The 25,658-nt window shown below is 38.4% G+C and overlaps 1 protein-coding gene across 4 annotated transcripts in view; it reads left to right on the forward strand.

Moving 5' to 3' along the window:
• XRCC5 (X-ray repair cross complementing 5) overlaps window positions 1-25,658 on the forward strand; it is a 120,169-nt gene that overhangs the window by 42,160 nt on the left and 52,351 nt on the right. For all 4 annotated transcript variants that reach the window (XR_011968903.1, XM_072617606.1, XM_072617608.1 and 1 more), the window contains exons 14-16: window positions 3,350-3,546; window positions 11,500-11,593; window positions 13,522-13,591. Coding sequence is in view for 3 of the 4 variants with exons in the window: in XM_072617606.1 (XP_072473707.1) it covers window positions 3,350-3,546; window positions 11,500-11,593; window positions 13,522-13,591 (361 nt within the window). In the remaining variant the exon portion in view is untranslated. The remainder of the gene's footprint in view (window positions 1-3,349; window positions 3,547-11,499; window positions 11,594-13,521; window positions 13,592-25,658) is intronic.

Genomic DNA, 25,658 nt, shown 5'->3' on the forward strand with positions numbered 1-25,658 from the left:
TTTTTAAAAGGGGGAAAGGACCTATCTGTATAAAAATATTTATAGGAGTTCTTTTTGATTTGGGAAAGAATTAGAAATTGAAGGGGTGCCCATCACTTGTTTAATGGCTCAACAGTTTGTGGTATGTGATTGTAATGAAATATTATTGTCCTCTAAGAAATGATGAGCAGGTAAATTTCAGAAAAGCCTGGAAAGACTTGTACGAACTGAGGCAAAGTGAAGTGAGCAGAACCAGGAGAACATTGTACACAATAATAGCAAGGTTATATGATGATCAGTTGTGAATAACTTATCTACTCTAATCCACATAGTGATCCAAAAACTGTTTCAAAGGACTCGATGAAAAATGCTGTTCACTTCCAGAGAAAGAATTAATGGAATCTGGATGCAGATTGGAACATGCTATTTTTCACTTTTTTTTTTTGTAGTTATTTTTCTTTGGGTCTATGTCTTCTTTCATAATGTCATTAATATTGTCATTTGTTTTCCGTGATTGAATATATATAACGCACATCAAATTGCTTGCTGTCTCAGGGAGGGGGGAGGAGAGAGAGCAAGGGAGAAAATTTGGCAATTAAAAGTTTTGAAAAACAAATGTTAAAAATTGGGGGAAAAGAGAAATTTTTTTTTTTTAAAAAACATCTTTAGGGGCCTATAGGCTTCACTAGATTGCCAAGAGAATCCATGCCTCAGTAATGTTTAAGAACCTCTTCCTTAGAGCAGTGAGTTTCTTTCCAGGCAGAGCTAGAGACTAGAGCAGTGATTTCATTTATATCAAGAAAATTGTCTTAGGAAGACCATGTTAAATTTCTTTTTTTTTTTTTTTTTTAATTTTTTTATTTTTTTTTATTATTATTATTTTATTTTATTTTTTTTTTAATGTTTAACAATCACTGCCATACAATTGAGATTTTATCCCCCCCACACCTACCCCCCACTACCCCCCTCCCTCCCCACGACTGCATACAATTCTGTATAGGTTCTACATGTACTTTCCTATTGAGTATATTTTCACTATAGTCATGCTATGTAGTCAGACTAAAATAAATGAAAGAAATCATATAACAAATCAAAACATGATACACAAACACATACACAAACATGATCTGCTACATTCTGCGAATGACTTCCATATTTCTTTCTCTGAGTGTGGAAGGCATTTTGCCTTGAGAGCCACCATTGGGATTTTTTTTTTTTTTAAGAAGTTCTTGCGTTATTACGAAATTCCAAGTCTACCAGAAAAAACTCTCGCACACTGTGGTCGTTGCTGTGCACAAAGTTCTCCTGGTTCTGCTCCTTTCACTCAGCATCAGGTCTAGAGTCCTTCCAGGCGTCTCTAAAGTCTTCTTGTTCATCATTTCTTATGGCACAATAGTACTCCATTACATTCATATACCATAATTTATTCAGCCATTCCCCAATTGATGGACATCCCCTTGACTTCCAGTTTTTGGCAACTACAAAAAGTGCTGCTATAAATATTTTTGTACATGTGGGACCCTTTCCCATTTTTATGATCTCTTGGGGATACAGTCCTAGTAGCGATATTGCTGGGTCAAAGGGTATGTACATTTTTGTAGCCCTTTGGGCATAGTTCCAAATTGCTGTCCAGAATGGTTGGATGCGCTCGCAGCTCCACCAACAATGAATTAGTGTTCCAACTCTCCCACATCCTCTCCAGTATTTATCATTTTCTTGTTCTGTCATGTTTGCCAATCTTATAGGTGTGATGTGGTACCTCAGAGTTGTTTTGGTTTGCATCTCTCTAATCAATAGTGATTTAGAGCATTTTTTCATATGATTATAGATATCTTTAATTTCTTCTTTCGAAAATTGCCTGTTCATATCCTTTGACCATTTATCAATTGGGGAATGACTTGTATGATTATACATTTGAGTCAGTTCTCTATATATTCTAGAAATGAGGCCTTTATCCCCGAGCTTAGCTGTAAAAATTCTTTCCCAATTTACTACATCCCTCCGGATTTTGGTTGCATTGGGTTTGGTTGTGCAAAAACTTCTCAGTTTAATGTAATCAAAGTTATCCATTTTGCATTTCATAATGCTTTCTATCTCTCCTTTAGTAAAAAATTCTTCCCTTCTCCATAGATCTGATAAATACACTATTCCTTGCTTCTCCAGTTTATTCATGGTATCAATCTTTATACCTAAATCATGTACCCATTTGGACTTTATTCTTGTGTACGGTGTCAGGTATGGGTCTATGCCTAATTTCCGCCACACTGTTATCCAGTTTTTAAATTTCAAGAGAAAATTAGCACCTTGCTCCCATTTCAAGAGTGTCTTAGGCAGTGGGGTGTTCATTCATGAATGCTCTTGATTTTAGCTTTGTTGACCTTTGGTGGGGGTGGGGAGTCAGGGTTAAGTAACAAATTATCCGCACTACAGGGAAAATGTTGCTGGGGGACTGTTCTTCAAATCCATTTTGGTATTTAAACACTCCTTTGTAATTGTGTAATTGTAATTGACATTCGTTTCCAGTTTATGCTATTTTGAAATAATCGATGTTTTGACTCCTTTAAAATAGAGATGGTTTGTAGATAGCCTTGTATCCCAGCCTTGTTTTGAAACTTCTCACTGTCTCAAGTGTAAACAGTGGCCAAGAGGGACGGAACTTTTCAGTTTTTGTTTCTGGACGGTGGCTTATCTGGAATAGAGTCCTGAATGTTGTAGGCAAACAACAGTAGGACTGATGCTGCTTGCCAAAACATTTGCCCAGTAATCACAAATGTGGTCTTGGGGATGCTTGTCATATGAACACTGGAGAACCTGATTTGAACTGAGCTTGGAGTACTGCTTCCTGCTACCTGCATCAACTCCCAGTGGCCTTGAAAACACTGATAATACTAGTAACTACTCAGTTTTAAAAAACTATAATTTTATTGATACATTTTGTTTCTGCATCACTAAAATTTTTCCCAGTATCTCATCTCACAGAGAAGCATCCCATATAACAAATAATATTTTTAAAGTAAGAAAAGGGGGAAGAAAAAGAGAAAACAGCTAACAAAGCAAATCACTGAAATAGAAATCTGAAGATATGTACAGTGTTCCACCCCCATGAACCTCCCACTTCTGCAAATGAGAGGGATGGTGACTTTTTCTCATACCTTTTTTGGAGTACCATGCTTATTCTTTATAATTTTGCAACATTCTCTTTTAATTGCTTTGTGGAGGTTGTTCAGTGTCTTTTATGTCATTTGCATATGTTATGAAATATAATAGTTTTCTGGAGTACTAGATTGAGAATTCCCCACTTGAGGGCAGATGTGAATTGTCTGGTGGTTGTTGCGGTGTGAACCAAATGCTCTTTAATTTTTCCCAACAGTGTCTGCTACATAGAGCTTTGCACCCCAGTGATCCTCTGCCCCCAATCCAGCAGCATGTCTGGGACATGCTGAATCCCCCTAAGGAAGTGACAGCTAAGTGCCAAGCCCCACTCTCCAAAATAAAGAGTCTTTTTCCTTTGACTGAAGCCATCAGGAAAAGGGATCAAGTAACAGCTCAGGACATCTTCCAAGATAAGTAAGTCATCTGGTTGGTGCTGTCATTGTTTTAATAATTCATTTCAGATTATAGTTGATAGGGAGGGATGGTAACAGATTGACACTGAAAAATTGAAATGCTGAAAATAGGCCTGAAAAATTGGAATGTTCCACATAAAAAGTCCTTTAGGACTTAAATAGAATCTCCTAGTTAAAATGTTGGCATCCATCTTACCATCATTGGTTTGTACAGTTCAGTTAACTCTTCACTCACTGTGCATGGGTCATCCCTAGTGATCCAAAGCCATCGCCTTGTGCTGTGTATGTCTGGGCTCTGCATTTACCTGTCTGGCATCGGTGTGTTACTTGGCTCCTGGAAGAACTAGTAACGTCAGATTCTGCATCTCTGCTTCAGACTACGTTGTATGCAAAGCAGCTGCTTGGCCTTGCTTTTAGACATAGTTTTCTCTATTTCTTTGTGACACGTGACATAAATTTTTGGTGTATAATAGAGAAGCAAAGTGTCTGTCTAAGGCATCCTAAGCTGTACTTTTTCTTTTAACTTTGAGGGATATTGGTTGTTACATGGCCCCTTTTGGTTGAGAGGTTAGATATCAGGAAAAGACAGAATCTCCCAAGGTTAGGGGGAGAAAAGTAGAAAAGAAGGATGAAAAAGTTATCTACCCCTATTAAATTTTAGAAGTATCACAAAGATGTATGTAATCATGTCATTAATGAGAAGCTCATAGTTTGCAGAGAGCCAAAAGTCAGATACAGTAATATATTTCTTTGAGTCAGTAGCTATTAAGAGGCCCCCCCATGCCCATCCTGGTCTTATCAAACTGTTTAGACTTTCAGTAGTTTCCATTTGGTAAAGTAAATGAGCAGGATAAGTTTTAGACCATCTTAAGGGCCTAGACAAACAGATTATTGGCAGTCTTTTCCTGAGTTAGGCTTTCTAATGGACTTCTACATTTCTTTAGGCATCACCCTAGGACCCAGATTTTTTTTTTTTAATCCTTTCCGTCCAGATCCTTTCTCTGCTTTCTCCCTACTTTTTTTTTTTAATTTATTTATTTAACTTTTAACATTCATTTTCACAAAATTTTGGGTTACAAATTTTCTCCCCTTTTATCCCCTCCCCCCCCCCCAAACACCAAGCATTCTAATTGCCCCTATGACCAATCTGCTCTCTCTTCTATCATCCCTCTCTGCCCTTGTCTCTGTTTTCTCTTTTGTCCTGTAGGGCCAGATAGCTTTCTGTACCCCTTTACCTGTATTTCTTATTTCCTATTTGCAAGAACATTACTCGACAGTTGATCCTAACACTTTGAGTTCCAAGTTCTTTACCTCCCTCACTCTCCACCCCTTCCCTTTGGAAGGCAAGCAATTCAATATAGGCCAAATCTGTGTAGTTTTGCAAATGACTTCCATAATAGTTGTGTTGTATAAGACTAACTATATTTCCCTCCATCCTATCCTGTCCCCCATTACTTCTATTCTCTTTTGATCCTATCCCTCCCCATGAGTGTCGACCTCAAATTGCACCCTCCTCCCCATGCCCTCCCTTCTATCATCCCCCCCACCCTGCTTATCCCCTTATCCCCCACTTTCCTGTATTGTAAGATAGGTTTTCATACCAAAATGAGTGTGCATTTTATTCTTTCCTTTAGTGGAATGTGATGAGAGTAGACTTCATGTTTTTCTCTCACCACCCCTCTTTATCCCTCCACTAATGAATCTTTTGCTTGCCTCTTTTATGAGAGATAATTTGCCCCATTCCATTTCTCCCTTTCTCCTCCCAATATATTTCTCTCTCACTGCTTGATTTCATATTTTTTAAGATATGATCCCATCCTCTTCAATTCACTCTGTGCACTCTGTCTCTATGTGTGTGTGTGTGCGTGTGTGCATGTGTGTGTGTGTGCAATCCCACCCAGTACCCAGATACTGAAAAGTTTCAAGAGTTACAAATATTGTCTTTCCATGTAGGAATATAAACAGTTCAATTTTAGTAAGTCCCTTATGACTTCTCTTTGCTGTTCACCTTTTCTTGGTTCTCTTCATTCTTGTGTTTGAAAGTCAAATTTTCTTTTCAGCTCTGGTCTTTTCATCAAGAATGCTTGAAAATCCTCTATTTCATTGAAAGACCAATTTTTCCCCTGAAGTATTATACTCAGTTTTGCTGGGTAGGTGATTCTTGGTTTTAGTCCTAGTTCCTTTGACTTCTGGAATATCCTATTCCATGCCCTTCGATCCCTTAATGTAGAAGCTGCTAGATCTTGTGTTACCCTGATTGTATTTCCACAATACTTGAATTGTTTCTTTCTAGCTGCTTGCAATATTTTCTCCTTGACCTGGGAACTCTGGAATTTGGCCACAATGTTCCTAGGAGTTTCTCTTTCAGGCGGTGTTCTGTGGATTCCTTGAATATTTATTTTGCCCTCTGGTTCTAGAATCTCAGGGCAGTTTTCCTTGATAATTTCATGAAAGATGATGTCTAGGCTCTTCTTTTGATCATGGCTTTCAGGTAGTCCCATAATTTTTAAATTCTCTCTCCTGGATCTATTTTCCAGGTCAGTTGTTTTTCCAATGAGATATTACACATTATCTTCCATTTTTCCATTCTTTTGGTTTTGTTTTGTGATTTCTTGGTTTCTCATAAAGTCATCAGCCTCCATCTGTTCCATTCTAATTTTGAAAGAACTATTTTCTTCAGTGAGCTTTTGAATCTCCTTTTCCATCTGGCTAATTCTGCTTTTGAAAGCATTCTTCTCCTCATTGGCTTCTTGAACCTCTTTTTCCAGTTGAGTTAGCCTATTTTTGAAGGTGTTATTTTCTTTAACATTTTTTGGGGTCTCCTTTAGCAGGGTGCTGACCTGCTGTTCATGCTTTGACTTCATGTCTCTCATTTCCCTTCTCACCTTTTCCTCCACCTCTCTAACTTGATTTTCAAAATTCTTTTTGAGCTCTTCCATGGCCTGAGCCCATTGGGTGGGCTGGGACACAGAAGCCTTGATTTCTGTGTCTTTGCCTGATGGTAAGGATTGTTCTTCCTCATCAGAAAGGAAGGGAGGAAATGCCTGTTCACCAAGAAAGTAACCTTCTATAGTCTTATTTCTTTTCCCTTTTCTGGGTATTTTCCCAGCCAGGGACTTGACCTCTGAATATTCTCCTCACACCCACCTGCCTCCTGATCTTCCCAGCCAGTGCTTGGGGTCTGAGATTCAAATGCTGCTTCCAGCCTCAGGGCTTTTGGCGGGGGCAGGGCTGCTATTCAGTGTGAGATTAAGTTCATTTCGTCAGGTCAGGGCAGGGCCAGCCGCCTCTCAGGCTTAGTTCCCTCAGGGGGCTTACGCACAGACCTTCAACAATGGATCCAGGCTCCTGCCTGCTTGGGGAGCCCTGGTCTGCCGCTGCCTCTCAGCTTCTGCCTCCCGAGGGGGCCTGAGTTATGGCGGCACCCCACTCCCCTCTCGACCCGCCAAAGAGACTCTCTCACCAACCCCTGTCACCTGTGGGTGGAGGGACTTGTGCAGCAGCTGGAGATCCTGTCCCTGAATCCTGCTCGGATCTGTTTCTCTCGGTGCCGCGGCCGCGGCAGGTCTGGGCTGGGCTCCGTGTCTGCAGCGCAACGGACCTTTTGCGTGAGGTTTGCAGGGCCCTCTGGAACAGAAATCTCCTTCGCTCCACTGTTCTGTGGCCTCACTGCTCCAGAATTCCCCAGGAGTTACTTTATACAGATGTTGTATGGGTTGTGGGTTCGGAGCTATGTGTATTTGCGTCTTTCTACTCCGCCATCTTGGCTCCGCCCCCAATTTCTCCCTACTTTTTGAAGTGAAACTTATTGGTCATCCCTACCCCAGCCAAGGAAGAGTTAGTTCTTTTTTCCTGGGCAATTTATAAAAACCCTAAGGATTTGACACTATATTTGTAAATTATTTCTCATGTTAATATGGAAATCTTTGTGTTTTCTTGGGAGTTTTTGTAGTTAATACATTTAGTTTAGCCGGAATAGAAAGTCAGGGGGTGTTGGAGGCTGTTCTGCATATGCCACAAAATGCACAAAAGATGCCGTTTCTTCCCACAAGATGCCAGTATTTTCTCACTATTTATTCTCAACATGGATCTCTTCTCTGTGTAAGACCTTTTAATAGGAATATATTTTCCTTGTACAGCCTCTGATTTTACTATTTGGGGCTAGTTGAATGAAATGCTTGATTCCTTCCCTTCCCAAGACAGCCTAACTTGGCTTCACTTCTGTCATGTAATTATCTGTGTGTGTGTGTGCGCATGTATGTGTTGGAAATTTAATTATCTGTGTGTGTGTGTGTGTGTGTGTGTGTGTGTGTGTGTGTGTGTTGTAAATTTTAAAGCTTCAAGTTTGTGCTTTTATTACTTCTGGTATTGGAAAGAAATGGGCCTTTTCCTTTTTCCTCCTTTGATTAAAATGTAAATTAGTTACTTAAAAAAAAATCCACCTACCCAAAACACTGTTAGTGCAGTGCTTTGGTTACACCTTCAGATCTTTCTGTACCATTCCCTCTTGAGGAAAATCCTATGCTTGTATTCTCATTCTCTGCTTATTTACAGAGCTGTTGTTTGGCTACGTTTCCTGAATGAATGTCAGAGAATTTTTGCATACATGTGTGCTCTCTTTCTCCCCCCACCCCTCCCCTAGCCTCTCTCAAGTAAGTCAACAGTAATTCATTCAACAAGAATTTATTTATTGAGTGTCTACTATGAACAAGGAACTGTGCCAGACACAGTCATAGAATTACAACATACTAGAGCTGAAAACGACTTTGAACATGCTCTGGTACAATCTCTTCACTATTTAGAGGGGAGATTGAGGCCCAGAGGAGACAGGTAACTTTTCCAAAGTCACACAACAGTAAATGGCATAGTTGGGTCTAACTCTGAAGTCCTGTGCTCTTTCTTCTGCATCCTGATGTATACCCTAAAGGAATTTATAATTAGCATCTCATAGTTTCATCCTAACTAACCCTTGAGTCAGCTCACCATGAAAGGAAAAGCTGGTCAACAATAGTGTATCCATCTATAAATGTTAGTTGTGCCGTGTGTGTTCAGTCAGTTGACACCCAGGATGGAATGGTCAGCATTTAGTAAGTATGTGGGGAGTGTGTGTTTTTTAAACCCAGTGTTTTACAGAAATGCCAAGACTGCCTGGGTAGTTTTTTCTCCGTGTTGGCCTCTGTACTTGATATTGTTATTTTTCACTCTCTCAGAAAGAACTGGTATTCTCAAGGTTACTTTTCTTCTTCCCACCTTAAATCGTTTTCTAGTGCTAAAATCAAGCCTAAATATCTTTTTAGGAAAGAGCATAATAGTGAGAATGCGGCCAAAAACACTGGGCTAGAACTTGTAGATTTTTTTCCCCAGTTCTTTTCCTCTGTGACCCTGGTCAAATCATGTCCTGATTCTGAGACTCACTTTGTCCTGTCTCAGCAAGGGAGACTTAGACTGCTTAATTCACAGGGTTGTTGTGAGGGCTCGATCCATACTGACAATCCTTTCTGTCAGCAGGACTATACAAAATGTAAAACACTGTTAGTAACACCAGTACTACTAGTAATGTGTTTTGGAATGTGGGATGTTCATGCAGGTCATCGGGGATCCTAGGGTTCTTTTGTTTATTTCAGAAAGTTAAAAGACAACTAGAATGCTCTTCAGTCCTGTAGACCTAGGAATTTATTAAAAGTTACTATAATAATCTGGAAAAGTAAGATTTCTTTTTTAATATGAATATGACTGTCCTTAAGGAAAAAATTCCATTTGTTGAACTTGGCTTTCATTCAGTATATCTAGGTTCTAGTAATGGTTTCATCTCAATATGATCTTGAGTAATTCATATTCCCCTTTTACCACCACTCAACATTTCCAAGTGTAAAATGAATGAGCTAATTAATCTTTGCCCTACCCTATCTCACAAAGATTCTGGATAGTATTGTTAAATTTTATCTCCTCTGTAAAGCTTTTTTTCTCAATCTCTCTAGGGATCTATTTATTTCTAGAATAGTCTTCCCTAACCTGGATTACATGTACCTCTTGGAGGTTCAGCAACTGGGATGGGCAAAAATATGACTTCTTCATTTTCACTCACCTCCAACTGAACTTTAATGTTTCCTTCAATTATGAATGTAGGCAACAAAACTGAGGAGGGATCCCTAGGCTTCTGCCCACTCCCAGATGGGCCCAGGGCATAAAACAGGTTTAAAAACCCTTGTTCTAGACTCTGCTTCTCCTATTCATTCACTTCTAGTATGTGATATATTAATTTGCGCACCTGTCTCATCAGCTCTGCTGTATTGCAAGTTTCTTGAGGCAGAGGAACCATGTTTAATTTATGTTCATATGCTTTGCAGCACCTGGCACAGTGTGTTGTGCATTATAGCTGCTTAATAATTGTTTATTGAATGACTATAAAATGGTTTGACTTAGGGTTTACAAAATACTTCGTAGCTATTTATTAAACTTTGTCAGCCCAAATTGTGAGACAATCAGGTGACAAAATCATTTGCATTTTCTCCCCTTTTTCCCCAGGTCAAACCATTCTATAGTCGTTGAATGGAAACTTTATGTTTGTTAATTATATTCTTATTATTGATTCACACTTAGGCGGTGATTTAATGCTGACAAATGGTTTCCTCCAAAATTCTTTAAGGTGTATAGTACGATCTGTAACATCTCCTCAGAGATGAGGAGATGTAAAATTTTCTTAAAGGCCAAGCCAGAGTATGAACTCAGGCCATTCCAACTCCAAATTTAGTGCTTTCTCCACTGTAATAAATTTGTTCTTGGGGTTCACGTAGTTATTTTCACCCAACGAGGAAAGAGGATTTGTATGCTGTATTATAGCCTTGTCATGTCCCCAGTCTCTCCTCACCCTCATTTCTTCTGATTTCTACTTGTTATTCCAAATTCTGGAAAGGATAAATCTATTCTGATTTTAATCCCCCTCATTGGCCATAAGAAGTGATTCATTATTTAAATGTCAGTGACTTGCTTTTCTAGTAGCCGTTGTGTTATTTTTAGGATTATCACTTTTCTTTATCTCTTTGTTAGTTGAGTTTTTCACTCTAGCTTGGGATTTTGATGACAGTATGTTGTTTACAAATACCATAGTTTAGTTATCGATTACAGTTCTCATTCAGCCATTTTTGACAGTAAGCTTTATACCAGATTGATTTTGTTCGCTGAGTTAAAAAAAAAAAATCTCATATTTTTGTGCTCAGCAGCAGAAAAGAGATTATGGGCAGTGTCTTTGGATTTTATTTTCACTTGTTATTAACTGGAGTGTTTCTTTTCTTTAAGATGTGCTGTTAAAAGCATACATGGTACTTGTAGGATCGTTCATCTTAGCATAAAGTTACTTTAAAGATCATATTAGAATCTAATCTAAAATTGTATTTAGGTTCAGAAAAGTTAAAAGTTCCTTTTTGAAAATGATTTCTAAGAAATAGCTTAAGATTTCTATGAGAATATTCTTGCATATTCTCTATTTGTACTTGCATATTCTCTATTTTTCCAGCAAGTTTTAACAGTTTTAAGAAGTTTATAGAGCTCTCGTACCTGCTAATAGAGAGGATGGTTATTATATGTAAAGGACTTCTATGTAGCGATATCTAATAGCTATAAATTCTGAAACAGGAACTAGCAAATAATATCTGAAAGGTAGTGGATTCCTTACTTCAAAGTTAAGTTTCCATTACCTCGGCTTGCATTTTCTTCTTTATAAGGGAGCCTTGATGCGAATGCTAATTGCAATGGCTACACTTCTGGGACAACCAGAGTTGCTGCAGCCTAGCAGCTGGGGAAGTGGGTTGGGTAGGAACAAGGCCCTTGTGTAGCTGCCTCTTTTAGATGGCTGGCAGAGTAACTTTGTGCATTTTCTACCAGCAGTTGTGCTTCTTTTTCTTTTTAAGACTAAAGTGTAAAACCCAGATAACCAATTTGTTTGTTTCTTTTCTAGCCATGAAGATAGTCTTGTGTCTAAAAAAGCTAAAATCGAGGAAGAAAAAGACAACTTTAGTATCTCCAGCCTAGCAGAGGGCAACATCACCAGTGTAAGAAAGTCTTGACCCATTTCCTTACTTTGTCAAAGATTTAAGGATTTTCATTGCAGATCCCTCAGTTCTCATAGCTTTATCATTGGCAAATCATCTGCTCTCTTCTCATTCCTTGCCTTTTAAAATACCAAAAAAACCCAGCCCCCAAACCCTGCTTCTGTCCTTCCTTCTCCTCTTTTCTTTTTAATCAGTAGCATCACAGAATTATCCATACAACACATAGTAACAGAGATTATTTTTGCTGGAGGAGGGAATTAGAGGCTGGATTCATTTTTGGGTTATTCTTATAGTTAGAATGATGAATTCTGTCCAGGGGAAAATGACATTGGTCTCATTTTCTGGCATACAAAGAAGTCTTAAGCAAAATGGCACTTGCCATGCTGCTGCTTTCTCTAAATCACACCGTTAGCTCAGGATTCCTGAAAGTGGGGGTTTTCCATGTTTAATGGGAGAGTACTTAGTGTTTGAAGATACTGCCTTTGGCTTAATGGACATTAGGAATGGAGATGAAAGGAAGCTTCCTAAAGAGAAAGAAGTAGGAGCTGGTACTTACTGTTCTCTTGAGAAGAAATAAAGGAATAGACACGTAAAAACAGTGGGAGCAGTAGACATTCTGTAGTCCTTGCAGTGAGTGAGGCTTCAAAAGGAGAAAAATTGTCAGTGAAAATGAGAATGCTTTTGAGTATAGTATATTTTGAGCCTTTTCTGCTTTAATCTCTGTACTATTGGTTCTTCATTTTGGGAAATGAATATTAGGAAATAATATTGTCACTTCTTAACTTCAAGGATAGCCATTACCAGGAAAAAAATTAATATATATTATGTAATGATTATAAAAATTAATGTATGTGCAATTTATGAATGCAGATTCACTTATACTCCTATTTTGAAGGGAAATAACGTTAGAACTTATCTCTCTGTGAGAGCTTCCGTTTTTGGTTTTTTTTTAGAATAATAACTGTGAAAGCAAACTAGAAACTTTAACACCATGTAGTAGAGATGTATCTGGTGCAGAACCAAGCTGGGCACTCCACCTTGCATTCCTTTCTTGGGTTGAATAGGTCCTACTCATCATTAAGGCTGGAAGCTAAGATGAAGGAACATAGGCATGATCTCAAAGTGCCGTAAGCTGTGGAGAGGCCTGGGTTTTCAATTTGACACCCCCTCCAAGTGTCTGTACAGTATTTTTTTTGACATTCCCTCTTTAGAAAATGTCCAGGTTCAGCTTGGCCAAATACTTTCCCCAAGTTTCATTTGCAAATGTCAACATACGTCATCTCTTCCCCCCCGCCCAAAAAGAGGCCATGTACAGCAACGGTGCCAAACTCAGAAGTGAGGGCCACATAGCTGTCCTCAGTATCCCTGTGGGCTGCGTACTGACAGCGGGAAAATGTAATGTGTTCTGTGCTTTATTGTATTTTTATTTGTTTTCTTAAGTATTTCCTGTTTATATTTTAATCTGCCTTGAGCCATACTCAGGAGTATCATGGTCAGCATGTGACCTGCAGGACATTTGTTTGGCATCTGATTTAGAGAATCACATGAACTTTGCCTTATGGCTTAATCTGCAGAGCACTCTTATTCCTAGGTGTTTGGGTGCTGGCATGAGTAAGCAGTCTGTGCTGCTTGGTCTTGAAGCTGAGCTGAGCCACTTGGTTGCTTGAGTTGCAGTTGTCTCTGACCACCATGGAAAGACCACCAGCTGATATAAAAGCAGTTAAAGGGAAGCCCAGACTGTAGGGTCCTGGCCAAGTAACACTTCTGGCTTTTGAACAGGGCCCTAAAAAGGGAAATGAATGGAAAGGCCTTTCTCTCTGATTTCACAAAAGCAAATGCACCATATTAAGCTGCATGTATTGCCTGGGGTGATGCCAGGAAGAGAAGGAAGTTGGTCTGAGATGCCATTGTCTGTGGGTGTTTTTTAGGTTGGCAGTGTGAACCCAGCTGAAAACTTCCGTGTCCTGGTGAGAAGAAAGAATGCCAACTTCAAGGAAGGTGAGTAGAGGCACCCCATTTGTTTTACATTACAGAGTAGATATTTAATGTCATTAAAAGATTGAGAATCTTGACTGGGAGCAAGATTGCATTGTGATATTTCATGTAGCAATTCTCTGTAAGGCTCTCAAAGATTGTCCCTCTTTAGACATACTTTATAACTAACTAGCTTGCTGGGGAACTCCCACAATCTGCTGTGTACTGAGGTAGTATTTGCTGATGAGTTACCATATTAACATGAATTATGGACAAGAACTTTAGAACATTCAGTTCAGATTCCACCAGCGTCCTCTGGAGTCTTCATCTTACCACTTGATAGTCCACTGAAACTTGGAATGATGCAGGATAGGACCAAGGTGGTTTCTGTGACACAGTTGTGGATGCAGGTACTTTCTGACTCAATTCTGAGGCTTTGACATTAGGAGAACCAGTTTAGTTTCACCCAGTGGGGTCGAATTCAAATAGAAATGGCTACCGCTAAACTGTACGTAAGGATCTATGTGTGTTGCATACTTCGTTTTAAAACTTAATGTATCTGTGTTTTAAAGTGTTTTTATTTATTTTGTTAAATATTTGCCAATTCCATTTTGATCTGGTGTGGACCCCACTTGGGAGTGTTACGTTTGACACCTAGTTTAGTTCCTTAGTTCTGCTAATTTGAATTAGCAAATTTGAAACCAGAGTCCCCCTCATCTCGTTTTCCTCCCAGAATCCTTAGAATTCTTCAGACCGGGTATGGTCCAGAGATTCCTCTCTTTCTGTACTGATAAACAACTCATTCTCCAGATGTAACCTGGGAAAGATGTAGGTATATAGCTTTTCCTCTCACTGTTTTCTGTCTCATGCTGAGCTCCCCTCTACAGATAGATGGTTCATCCTCATTGCAGACTGGTGTTCATGATAGCATTGTGGTCAACTATGCCCTATAGGTTCAGCCTTTTCTGTGCAGTGGCGGGGGAGGAGGGGGGGTCTTACCTCCTTTAATATTTTTAACACACCTAGAAGGTTACTTTCTTTTTAGTTGTTGTGTAGTACCTAGCTTATCAGAATCAGTGTACTGCAATAATTCTCTTTTTCAGAACTGTGGCAGAATGGCCAGGCATGCCATTATGGTAATGCTCAAAGGCTGTTGTGACCAGCTGAGTCTCACAGATAGCATGCATTCTATTGAGTCAGGCCTTGTTGTTGGTAGAGGACCCACAGGCTGACTCAAATGACAAAACTGATGCCAATTCCATCATGATACTAACCATAGGAATCTGGGAAAGCACTTAGGATTCTTTTTGCAGGTTGTGTAAAAATGGAGAGAAGTGCATTTATGTTAGTTTCTAGCAGTTTTATTCACACTGCTGTAAAAGAGAATATTTGAATGTTAGCCCTTATTTAAATATGGCAATAGATTTTTAATTTAATCTATGTGGATACTGTGTCCAAAGGTATAGATTAGAGCCATCCATACCTTCTCATCCTATGTGACTCTTACCTGTGTCTTCTCTCATATTTTCCACAGGGGGTACCCCTAATGTGCTGGATATTTTCCTTCAGTTCTTTTAGCATTAGGTGGGTACCAAGGTGCCATTTGGACAGGCCGCCCACCTCTTGTCACATGTCTCATAGTTCATCGCTAGCAATGTGCACTGCTATTTCTTGTATTGCTATTTGGATTCTTTGTAGATGGCAGTATTCAATGAGTCTCAACTATATGACATCATCAGAAAAATATTGATGTTAAAAAGGTGGTTTTTTTGTTTCAAAGAGAAACTTGAAGTTGTTGAATTTATTGTTGAGTCATTTCAAATCATGTCTGACTCTTTGTGAGACCACTTAGGGTTTTCTTGATAAAGATAGGGCAGTGGTTTGTCATTTCTTTCTTAGCTCATTTTGCAGATTAGGAAACTGAGACAAAAACAATTAAGTGACTTGCCCAGGGTCACACAGCTAGTAGGTTTCTGAGGCCAAATTTGTACTCCGGAGGATGAATCTTTCTGACTCCAGGCCTGGCCCTCTATCTGCTGGGCTGTCTCACTGCCCCAACATTGTTGAATAGTTTCCCAGATGCAGTCCATTCTGCTATTTTTCCTGCTGTCTTCTGGACCTAACTTATTGTCCATCTGCAGAGTCCAAGATATATTTCTGGGGGCATAGGAGCGGATTGTATTTATATAGATATAGATATGGACATTACACACACACACACACGCACATGCACACGCACACATGCACATGGTTACACACACACACACACACACACACACACACACACACACACACCGTCGATATTTCTGTATTTATATCTGTCTATCTGTCCATCCATCTGTCCTGATAGACCAACTTAAGAGGCTAGACAGTAGGCATTCTTCATCCACTTGACTTTTCCTGTGTGGATTGTCATGATGAATTCTTATGAGTAATTATGAATATTATTTGAAAGGCTCTACAGTATACTGGGGCTTGATACAGTCAGCACAATATTGTCTGGGAATAGGAGCAGACAAACAAAACTAAATTTAAATAGAAATGATAGTTTGAATTTTGAAATAAGTAGCACCTTCCAAAGGCTGCAATGAGAGAAATATGGTAAGGTTCTTATGTACTTCTTCCATTTTCAGGGATGGACAAAGGACATTTTGAGAAGTGCATTGTGCTACAGTCAGTTTCACTAGAAGCAGGGATTATGGAGGAAAGAACAGTCACTATAGTAAAAGCCTAGTGAGCTAGGTTGTCTTCTATGTTTAGAAGAAAATAGGACCTGCTCGGCCTTTAATCGTGAGATGTTTACTTCTTTTGATTGAAAAGTTACAGGACCTCCTTAATCTGTTTTGTATTGAAAGGTCTAGAAACCAGATAACTCTAAGTTTGTACAGTCAGCTGGTCTGATTCATGATTGCCTCCAAACCCCTATAAACCCCGTTATACCTCATTCCTAAGCATCCAGAGTTTTGTTTTTCGTTTTTTTGGAAGGTTGACTATATTTGTATGGCAGCTTTATACATCCTATGAAATTACTAGTCTTGTTCTAATGAATTTGATCTTATCTAAGAGTGAGTCAGAGTTATGTCATGTCCTCTCAAAGTCAGGCAGTCTTCCGTTAGGCGTATCTTTGTAAATTGTACTCATCATCACCCGTGTGATCATAGGTAGGTCTTATTTCTGTGTTGTCATGGGAGGTATGAAGTATGTGAGTCAGCAGCTCCCAAAGACTTCAAATCTCAGTATGTGTAATTGCTTTCACCTCTGCCTTACTTAACCTTTTATCAGAACTTCTCATTAGCAGTAATATGGTACTTAATGAATGTTTTTTTTATTAATTGAGTGAATGAACTTATTGGCCAATAAGTGACATATTGGCTCATCAGCAGAAGAGAGAAGTTGTGTTCCTGAAGACTAACCCCCTTCCTTCCTAATGAACCTTGGATAATTGAGACCTTTCCATATTCATTAGAGTTCTGTGAAGTGTGTGACATTTGTGTAAAACAATATGGAAGTTTTATCTAGTGTAGAAGAGACAGACTCTGTGCCTTGTACAGTTTAACTTAATTCAGTTCCTCAGCCGCTTCTTAAGGTCCTTATTCATCTTATCATGTGTAGAATATTATGCTAGATGTTGTGCAAAATAACACACTCAGAGAAGACTTTGATCCTGCCCTCTCTGGAGATGACAGGTACACACACAAAAAACCAATGATACAAAATAGAGAATGATAAGTACATAGGAAAGGTTCAAAATACTATGCATATGGAAGAGATGATTTCTAGGGGAATCAAGGAAGGTTTCATGAAGGCAGTTGTACCTTTGCTTAGCCCTGAAGGTTGAGCAAAATTTCAACACGTTATGTTGGGCAATTGGGGTAAGGATCACTTAATTCCAGGCATTTGGGACAGCATCAGCCAAAGCATAGAGCTAGCAATAAGTGGGGCAAGTTTGGGAAAGGATGAGTGGCCCAGTTTGAAGGGATGCAGAGAATATAAAAGAGTAATGATGATACCTCCCTGCCGAGACTGATGTGATGATCCAGTAAGAAGTGATTAAAGCACTTCAGAAACCTCAAAGCACAGTATCATGTCAGTTATTTTCTTTTGGGGAGGGCATGGTTCTGAATTTGTGATTTCATTGATGTGAGCAATGGAAATTTCCTCTACCAGTGAAGATGAGCACTTGGTCTGCAACTTAAGAGTCTTAGAGAGTTACCTGGGAATACTGAGATTTAAGTGATTTGCCCAGGGTCACATATCCAGTACTGTAGTTGTCAATGGCAAAACTTTACCTTGGGTCTCACTAGCTTAGACACCAGTTCTCTATCCACTTTGTCATACTATTGCATCTAAAAAAATTGTTTGGAACCAAATTATAGAGGGCTTTGAATGCTAGGGCTGAGGCATTTGAACTCTGTCTGGCTGGAAATGGGAAGCCCTTGAAGGTTTTGGAAGAGGAAAGTAACAATCAGTACTGGGTAGTAGAGAAAGTGACAGACATTTGTGTGTAGCATGAAATGTGAGGTGTAATGGAGTCAGGGAAAATAGGATAAGTTATTATAATAGGACTGACCAAAGGGCAGTTAAGGAGGAAGAACAGACAAGGGAAAGAACACCTACGGGGGAACATTTTTTGATCTACCATAGATCTCACTTGTCAGCTTCAAATTAAAACTAGTTGTTCATTACTCTACCATACTTGGGCCTTTTTTTTTTTTTTTAATAGCTCCCCATCATTTAGAGACCATATAGGGAGTGTTTTCCTTTGAAAATTACTTTAATTATGGTTATATCTAGCTCCCATAGAAACCAAGAAGCATTATTCCTCTTCCATGTTTTCTGATTAGTATGAGCCATAATAGCTGAACGAGTAAAAGGGAGGGGACAGAGAGAAGGGGGCACAGTCCTTAGAGCATGGTTCATGCTGAAGTCAAGACTCTCTAGCAGCCAGTCTGTACTTAGAGAATGATTTCAGTAGGCCCAGAGAGTGAGAGTAGTGCCAGTGGACCCATACAGTTGTAGTCAGAAGTTGGTGCAAACTAATTCACATTACAAAGAACAGAATAGCAAGAAAAGGTCTGCTTGACCATGAGGTTGGAAGGTGTGAGTGACTTGTATCGTGCCTCTTGGGTATGTGAGCTTATTCTCTGGTTCTGGTGGAAGACCTTGTGGAAAAGGTGAATGATCCATATTAAAGGTTGGAAGGTCATATCATGAGAGCTGAGATTCTAGAAGTATTAGGGGATAGAGTGGGCAAAGGGTTGCAGCAGGGAAGTGACCTGAAGAGAAGGGATTCAGATGAATTATAATAGCACAAAATAAAATCATTCATTGTAGCCAACTGAGTAATTTGCTTAATACTTCATCTCACCATTTACACAGATGTAGTGACACTAACTGGGACACACTTTCTTTATTAGAGGTCTTGGGTTTGCTTTCCAAAGCCATAAATCTAGAGTGGATTAGCTTGATTGTATCCATGGAACATAGAGGGTTCTGCTACAAGATTCATTCTATGTTTTTCTAACTTGCTCTGCTCTATGTGACATTAGGTATGTATCATCCTACCTCTTGTAACCTTGTTTTCTAGATCTTATAGTCTTATGTAGTCAGACAGATAGGTGTTTTTAGAATATATAGAAATGGTGAGAGAACATAGCATTTAGCTCTCTTAACACAAATTTGGTTACTTCAGAAATTATTAAATTAAGGTCTACAAATTGCATTGAGGATCTTGAAAGAAAGATATTAAATAAAATAATTTACCAGATAGCTTTGTTAGGTCTATGAGAGTTTTTACCAGCCTGATGGCATTCCTCAGTTCTTCTCATAAATAACAATAATGAATATAATCTTAGAAGAGAATTCCAGGACTCAAGGCTGTATTTTAAATTGTATTAATTGTTTAACTTGTCCACAACTTTTTTATTTTATCTTGTCTAATTTAAAAAAAAAATCTCTACTAATAGATTCAAGGTTCTTAAGTTCATTACTTATATGATATTTATATATAAGTATATATGAATAGGGAGAACTTAAAACTCTTTGTTACCCTCTCACTGAAGTCATTGTTATAAGCCATCTCATATATTGGGAGCCGGAATCTTAGAGTAATTAGAATTATAGCATTTTAGATTTGGAAGGAACCTCAGAGGCCAAGTAATCTAGCCTGTACCTAAGAGCTTCCTTGATAAATGTTCATACAGTCTGTACTTACTTGCAAACCCGAGTCATATACCCCAAAATATAGAACCTCAAAAAACTGTTCCAACATGGTTGGTCTTATACACATGTGAACAAGCCCAGAGTATAAAGGGATCCTGCTGTAACTGTACTCCTAATGCCCCTTCAAAATAATTTCAGTAAGTAGGTAGTTAGAGAAGCAGGTAAATTATATATTCCTGCCGATAATTCTCTTAGGAACAGATGCATTTAAAAGTGATACTATACCTTCCCATGAACCTGTCCTTCTTAAAAATAGTGATTGAGAATCAGCTACAGATAATGAAGTAAGGTTGTGCAATAATCACATTTACTTGTGAAGTTAAACGTACCTAACTTTGATCAAGGTTGAAAATAACTGTAAAGCTCAGGAGACCTCAGGTCCTGCCTCCAGTTCTAGAAAGTTTGTAATAGAGGTTAGATCAAAATTCTATAGAGCTGATATCTTCTTTTGGGTTGCATTTCTTTAGCTATGCCCTTTCTTCACATGATACAAAGGACAGCATCACCATACAAAAACCATAATTATAATTTGGAAAAAAAGAAGTATGTATGCAGGCAATTAACATGAAACGGTTTAAACAAACCAGAATCTCTTTTTTAAAAAAGTCCATCCTTACATGAGCTTGAAAAGCCTTTCTGATTAATAGGAAACAGTGTATCAGAAATCTGTGATTGCAGAGTAGAACTGTAACAAATGCAGCCTAGATATCCTTAAGAAAGAGAGACAACTCTTGTAAATAAAAGCATGTTTTCTGTATTCGTGTTCTCAGCGATCACACCTCATACTCATGTCTTCTTGAAAGCATTAAAGGTAGGTTGATAGTCTTGTTTTATTCCGACGCGTTATTTTCTTGTAATGTGCTATAATCTTGCTAGTTTTAAACATGCTTAGAATTTGTTTAAAAAAGGAAACACCACCACCACATTCTTCCTACCATCTTCCATGCCCCCTAAAAATGTAAAAATTCATGCAAATCTCAGTGACTGACATCAGAATCATTTAGAAAAGAAAGAACTTGTTCTGTTTCACATTTAAAACGTCCGTTGATAACCCTGCCTTGAAGAGTTTGTGTGATTTCAGTTGTACAGCCTCATCAGCTCCACTGAAAACACTAGTTTTGCCCTGAAATTATATTTAACATTTAGTGCTAGGCAGAAAAATATCATAGGAATACAGTCAAATCAGTCACATGGTTCAGTCTAAGAGATTTCACACTTACAGTGAGTGCTAATGATCTTGGCTTACAAGGCAAACAGGGGAAGAGATACCATCATAGAAGTTCACTGTGTTCTCCCCGCCTCCTACAAAGTATGACTGTGATGCTGCCTTACATTATAGATCCTTGTTACATGGTATTGTCCCCACCCCAATTTCCATACTGAGGGGCCAGAGTTCTTTAGTCTCCTTGATTGAGAATGACCTCAGGAGTTGTTCCATGGGTAAAGCTGGATAAAGAAAGAAAACTGATTTGGAATTGTGCTGATGGGACAAACTGCTTAAATTAAATTAAAATTAAATCAATGACTTCCACTGACTGCTCATGGCAAATAGAATAAGCTGACACTCAACTAATGAAGATGTTTAGGAAAAGATGTTGGACTTTTGTTAAAATAGTCACTAAGCAGCTAAAATGTTCAGAAGGAGCCTAGAAACATCTCAGAGTCCTACTTGGAGGCAACAAAAGTGTTTCACTTTTCCCCCTCCCAAAATGTAAGCCAAGGGGGGAAAATATGCTGACTTGGAGGGAAATAGCAAAAAATAATCTGATAGTTAATCCCATACATTAGATCCATATATGTCTACATGAAGAGCTGAAAGAAGCAAGATGTACTTGCTTCCTTTGCCAGAAAAAGGAATCGTTTTTTAGACTCAAGCCCCAAAAGTCTGTTCTAATTGGACATGAGAATGTAGAAGGGACTTCTTTGAGAGTAGGAGAGAATTTTGCTTTTTGAAGTTCCATCAGGACAATTTGAGAGCCCCCTGGGAAGGTCATAAGCTTGGTAAGTATGTGAGATTAAAGGCTCCAGTTTAGTTGTCTTGTACAAAGGGCAGCCAGATGGATAGAGTACCAGCCCTCAAGTCAGGAACACTCATCTCTCAGACACTTACTGGCTGTGTGACCCTGGGCAAGCCAGTTAACCTTGTTTACCTCAGTTTCCTCATCTGTAAAATGAACTGGAGAAGGAAATGGCAAACAGCTCCATTATCTTTGCCAAGAAAACCTCAAATGGGTTCACGAAGAGTTGAACACATCTGAAAAAAAACATGCAAAGTTTGTGTGATCCTAAAAAATTCCTATAGTCCATCTCCTTATTTCTTTTTTTAATATATAATTTATTTTCAGTTCTTAACATTCGCTTCCACAAGAATTTGAATTCTATCTCTCCCCACCCCCCATGTACATCATCCACCCTGCCTCCAGTCTGTCCTCCCTTCTATTACCCATCCTTCTTCCATCCTCCTTCCCCTCTATTTTCCTGTAGGGCAGCGTAGATTTCTCTATTCCATTGCCTGTATAGCTTAATTTCCAGTTGCATGCTAAAACAATTTTTAACATTCATCCTTAAAGCTATTCTCTCCCTCCCTCCCCACCCACCCTGATGGAGAAAACAAGCAAAAATATATATTTTCCCTCTAACTACCCTGATTCTGAAACAAGTCTCATGAATTACAAATAACATCTTTCTATGTAGGAATGTAAACAGTTCAACTGTAATGAGTTCCTTAAGGCTTCCCTTTCCTGTTTACCTTTTCATGCTTCTCTTGATTCTTGTATTTGAAAGTCAAATTTTCTATTAAGCTCTTGTCTTTTCAACAAGAATGCTTGGAAGTCTTCTATTTCATTGGAATTCCATTTTTTCCCCTGAAGTATTATACTCAGTTTTGCTGGCTAGGTGATTCTTGGTTTTAATCTTATCTCCTTTGACCTCTGAAATACCATATTCCAAGCTCTTTGATCCCTTAGTGTAGAAGCTGCTAAATCCTGTTATCCTGATTGTATTTCCACAATACTTGAATTGTTTCTTTCTGGCGGCTTATAATATTTTCTCCTTGACCTTTGAACTCTGGAATTTGGCTACAATATTCCTAGGAGTTTTCCTTTTCAATCTCTTTCAGGAGGTGATCAGTGAATTCTTTCTATTTCTATTTTACCCTCTGGTTCTAGAATGTCAGGGCAGATTTCCTTGATAATTTCTTGGAAGATGATGTCTAGGCTCATTATTTCATCATAGTTTTCAGGTAGACCAGTAATTTTTAAATTATCTCTCCTGGATCTATTTTCCAGGTCAGTTGTTTTTCCATTGAGATATTTCACATTGTCTTCTATTTTTTCATTTTTTTGGTTTTGTTTTGTAATTTCTTGGCTTCTCATAAAGTCATTAGTTTCCCTGAATGCCACTCTTCAACAGGACTTGAAAACTAATTGGATGTATGGGTTGAAGGGAAAGGGAAACCTCCAGAGTTATAAACCTGAGTGATTAGAAGGTTGGTGGAGTCATCAACAGAAATTGGTAGGTTGGAGGAGAGAGAGGTTTGGGGGGAAGTAGGAATTCCTTTTTTGGACATAATTTGCATTATCTATGTGATATCCTTCTTAAATTATAGAAACCAATACTAAATTCCAGTCTTGTCAGTAGCATCATTTCTCAAAGTGTGTGGTCCTAGGTACTCCTGGGGGATCCCTGAGATTCTTTTGGAAGGGGAAAGGTCTATGATGTCAAAATTATTTTCGTAATAATACTAAGGTGTTCTAATTTCTAATATAGTAACTATCAGTAGAAAAACCCACATGTAAAAACTCTTTGGAGTCCTTGATCTTTTTACTTACTTTTTAAAATAAATTTTTATTAATGTTTTGTGTCTTTTATGTCACCATAGTATTCTACATATTTTTCTCCCTCTTCCTCCCTGAGAGCCATCCCATGTGATAGTTTTTTAAGAGAGGGAAAAAAAGTAAGCACAACTGAACAAAAATTGAAGAAGTCTGAAAACACATGCAGTGTGTAGCCCCTGTGGACTTCCCATCTTTTCATATCTCTTCATTCAAATAGCACTTGATCGTTATAATTTTATTTACTTTTGACTTTTTGATGTGCCATTGTTCTTTCTATTTAGACTGTTATTGTGTATGTTGTTTTCTTGGCTGTGCTTGTGTCACTGCATCTGTTCATATGGATCTTTTGGTGCTTCTCTGCGTTCATCACATTCATGTACCACAATTTGTTTAGCCATTCCCCACTTGAAGGGCACCTAGTTTGTTTCCATTTCTTAGCTGTCACAAAAAATACTGCTATAAATATTTTGGAGAATCAGAATTTTCTTCTTACCAGTATCTTCCTTGGAGCATAAGCCCAGTAATGGAGTCTCTAGAGAGTTCATAGGGTATGGTCATTTTAAGCACCTTATTTGCATAAGTTTCAGATTGCTTTCCAAAATGGTTGTACCACTTCACAGCTTCACCAACAATGTGTCAGTGTGCCTCTCTTTCCGCAACCCTTCTCAACATTAAGTGTTGCCATTTTTTGTCATTTTTGCCAGTTTGCAGGGTGAGGGGAAAACTTCAGGGTTTTTTTGATTTGCATCTCTCCTTGGTGATTTAGAGCATTATTTTTTGAGGTTTTGCAGTTCTTTTGAGAACTGTTTATTCATATACTTGGGGGAATCCTTGGTTTTAAAGAATCTAAACTGTTTCTGAGATCAAAAAGTTTGAGAGCCACTGTTATGTGGTACAATAGCCTTTAGTATTAAGAGGCAGATTTAGTGTTTGATTAGTAAAAAGACATATTTAGCTTTTATCAGTCTAGTGTGGTGTTTGTATCACAATTCTGAGTGAGTGAAGTATTTTCTGACATAGAAGATTAGGTGCAAGGGGTGAGCCAGTTTGTGAGTTTCTGTGAACTTTTAAGATGGAGATAAGTCTATTGCAAAGAGCTATGAGTGCAGTATGTATTCATATTCCTCTATAGAATGTAAATTCACTGAGAGCAGAGACTGTTTGTTTTAGCTTTATACTCCCAGTGCCTGACACATAGTAGAAACTTAATAAATGCTTAGGTTTATTATTAGATTGTAGATATTATAGAAACAATCAATAATCCTTAAGTAATAAGTTGTTTATTGTCACCTTATGTCTGAGGTGTATTTAATTCTGCCATCATTTGAACAGTTCACTTTCTGTAAGATGAACTTTTCGTTTTGTTTTAGTATATGAAATAATCTACTTTTGTTCAGTTGTGTCATGTAGTTGTCCTGAAGGAGAATAAATGTTCTTTTAAATGCATTTTATAGATTGCTTTTATCGTACCCCAATTGTGTTACTAAAGGGCACAAATATTCTATGAAAAATCTTGTAATTTAGTGCTACATTATATAGTATAACATCTAAATGCTGTAAGAGTTGATAAAAGAGGAAATCAATAAGGTCTGAATTACTTAAGGAAAGTTTATGGGGTAGCTGGGGCTTGACCCAGATCTTAACGAATGGATAGAGTTTAGGTGGGCAGCTAGGTGGCACAGTAGGTAGAATGCTGGGCCTAGAGTCAGAGAGACCTGAGACCTTACTAGCTATGTGACCCTGGGCAAGTCATTTAACCCTGTTTGCCTGAGTTTCCTCATCTGTGAAATAAATTGGAGAAGGAAATGGCAAACCACTCTATTATCTTTGCGAAGAAAACCCCAAATGGGGTCATAAAAAGTCAGATAACTGAAAAATGATCAAACAACAGAAGTTTAGCTGGAGGGGAGAAAGTATGATTTAATACCGAGTGGGGAAGAACATGAATGCTAGTACAGTGGAGTGAATAACATGACATGTTCTAAGGTTTATTAGACTTCCCTCAGAAATAAATTTCTCTTTGCAAGAGCTGA

The sequence above is a fragment of the Notamacropus eugenii genome, chromosome 6 (genome assembly GCF_028372415.1).
Source record: "Notamacropus eugenii isolate mMacEug1 chromosome 6, mMacEug1.pri_v2, whole genome shotgun sequence".
Lineage (NCBI taxonomy): Eukaryota > Metazoa > Chordata > Mammalia > Diprotodontia > Macropodidae > Notamacropus > Notamacropus eugenii.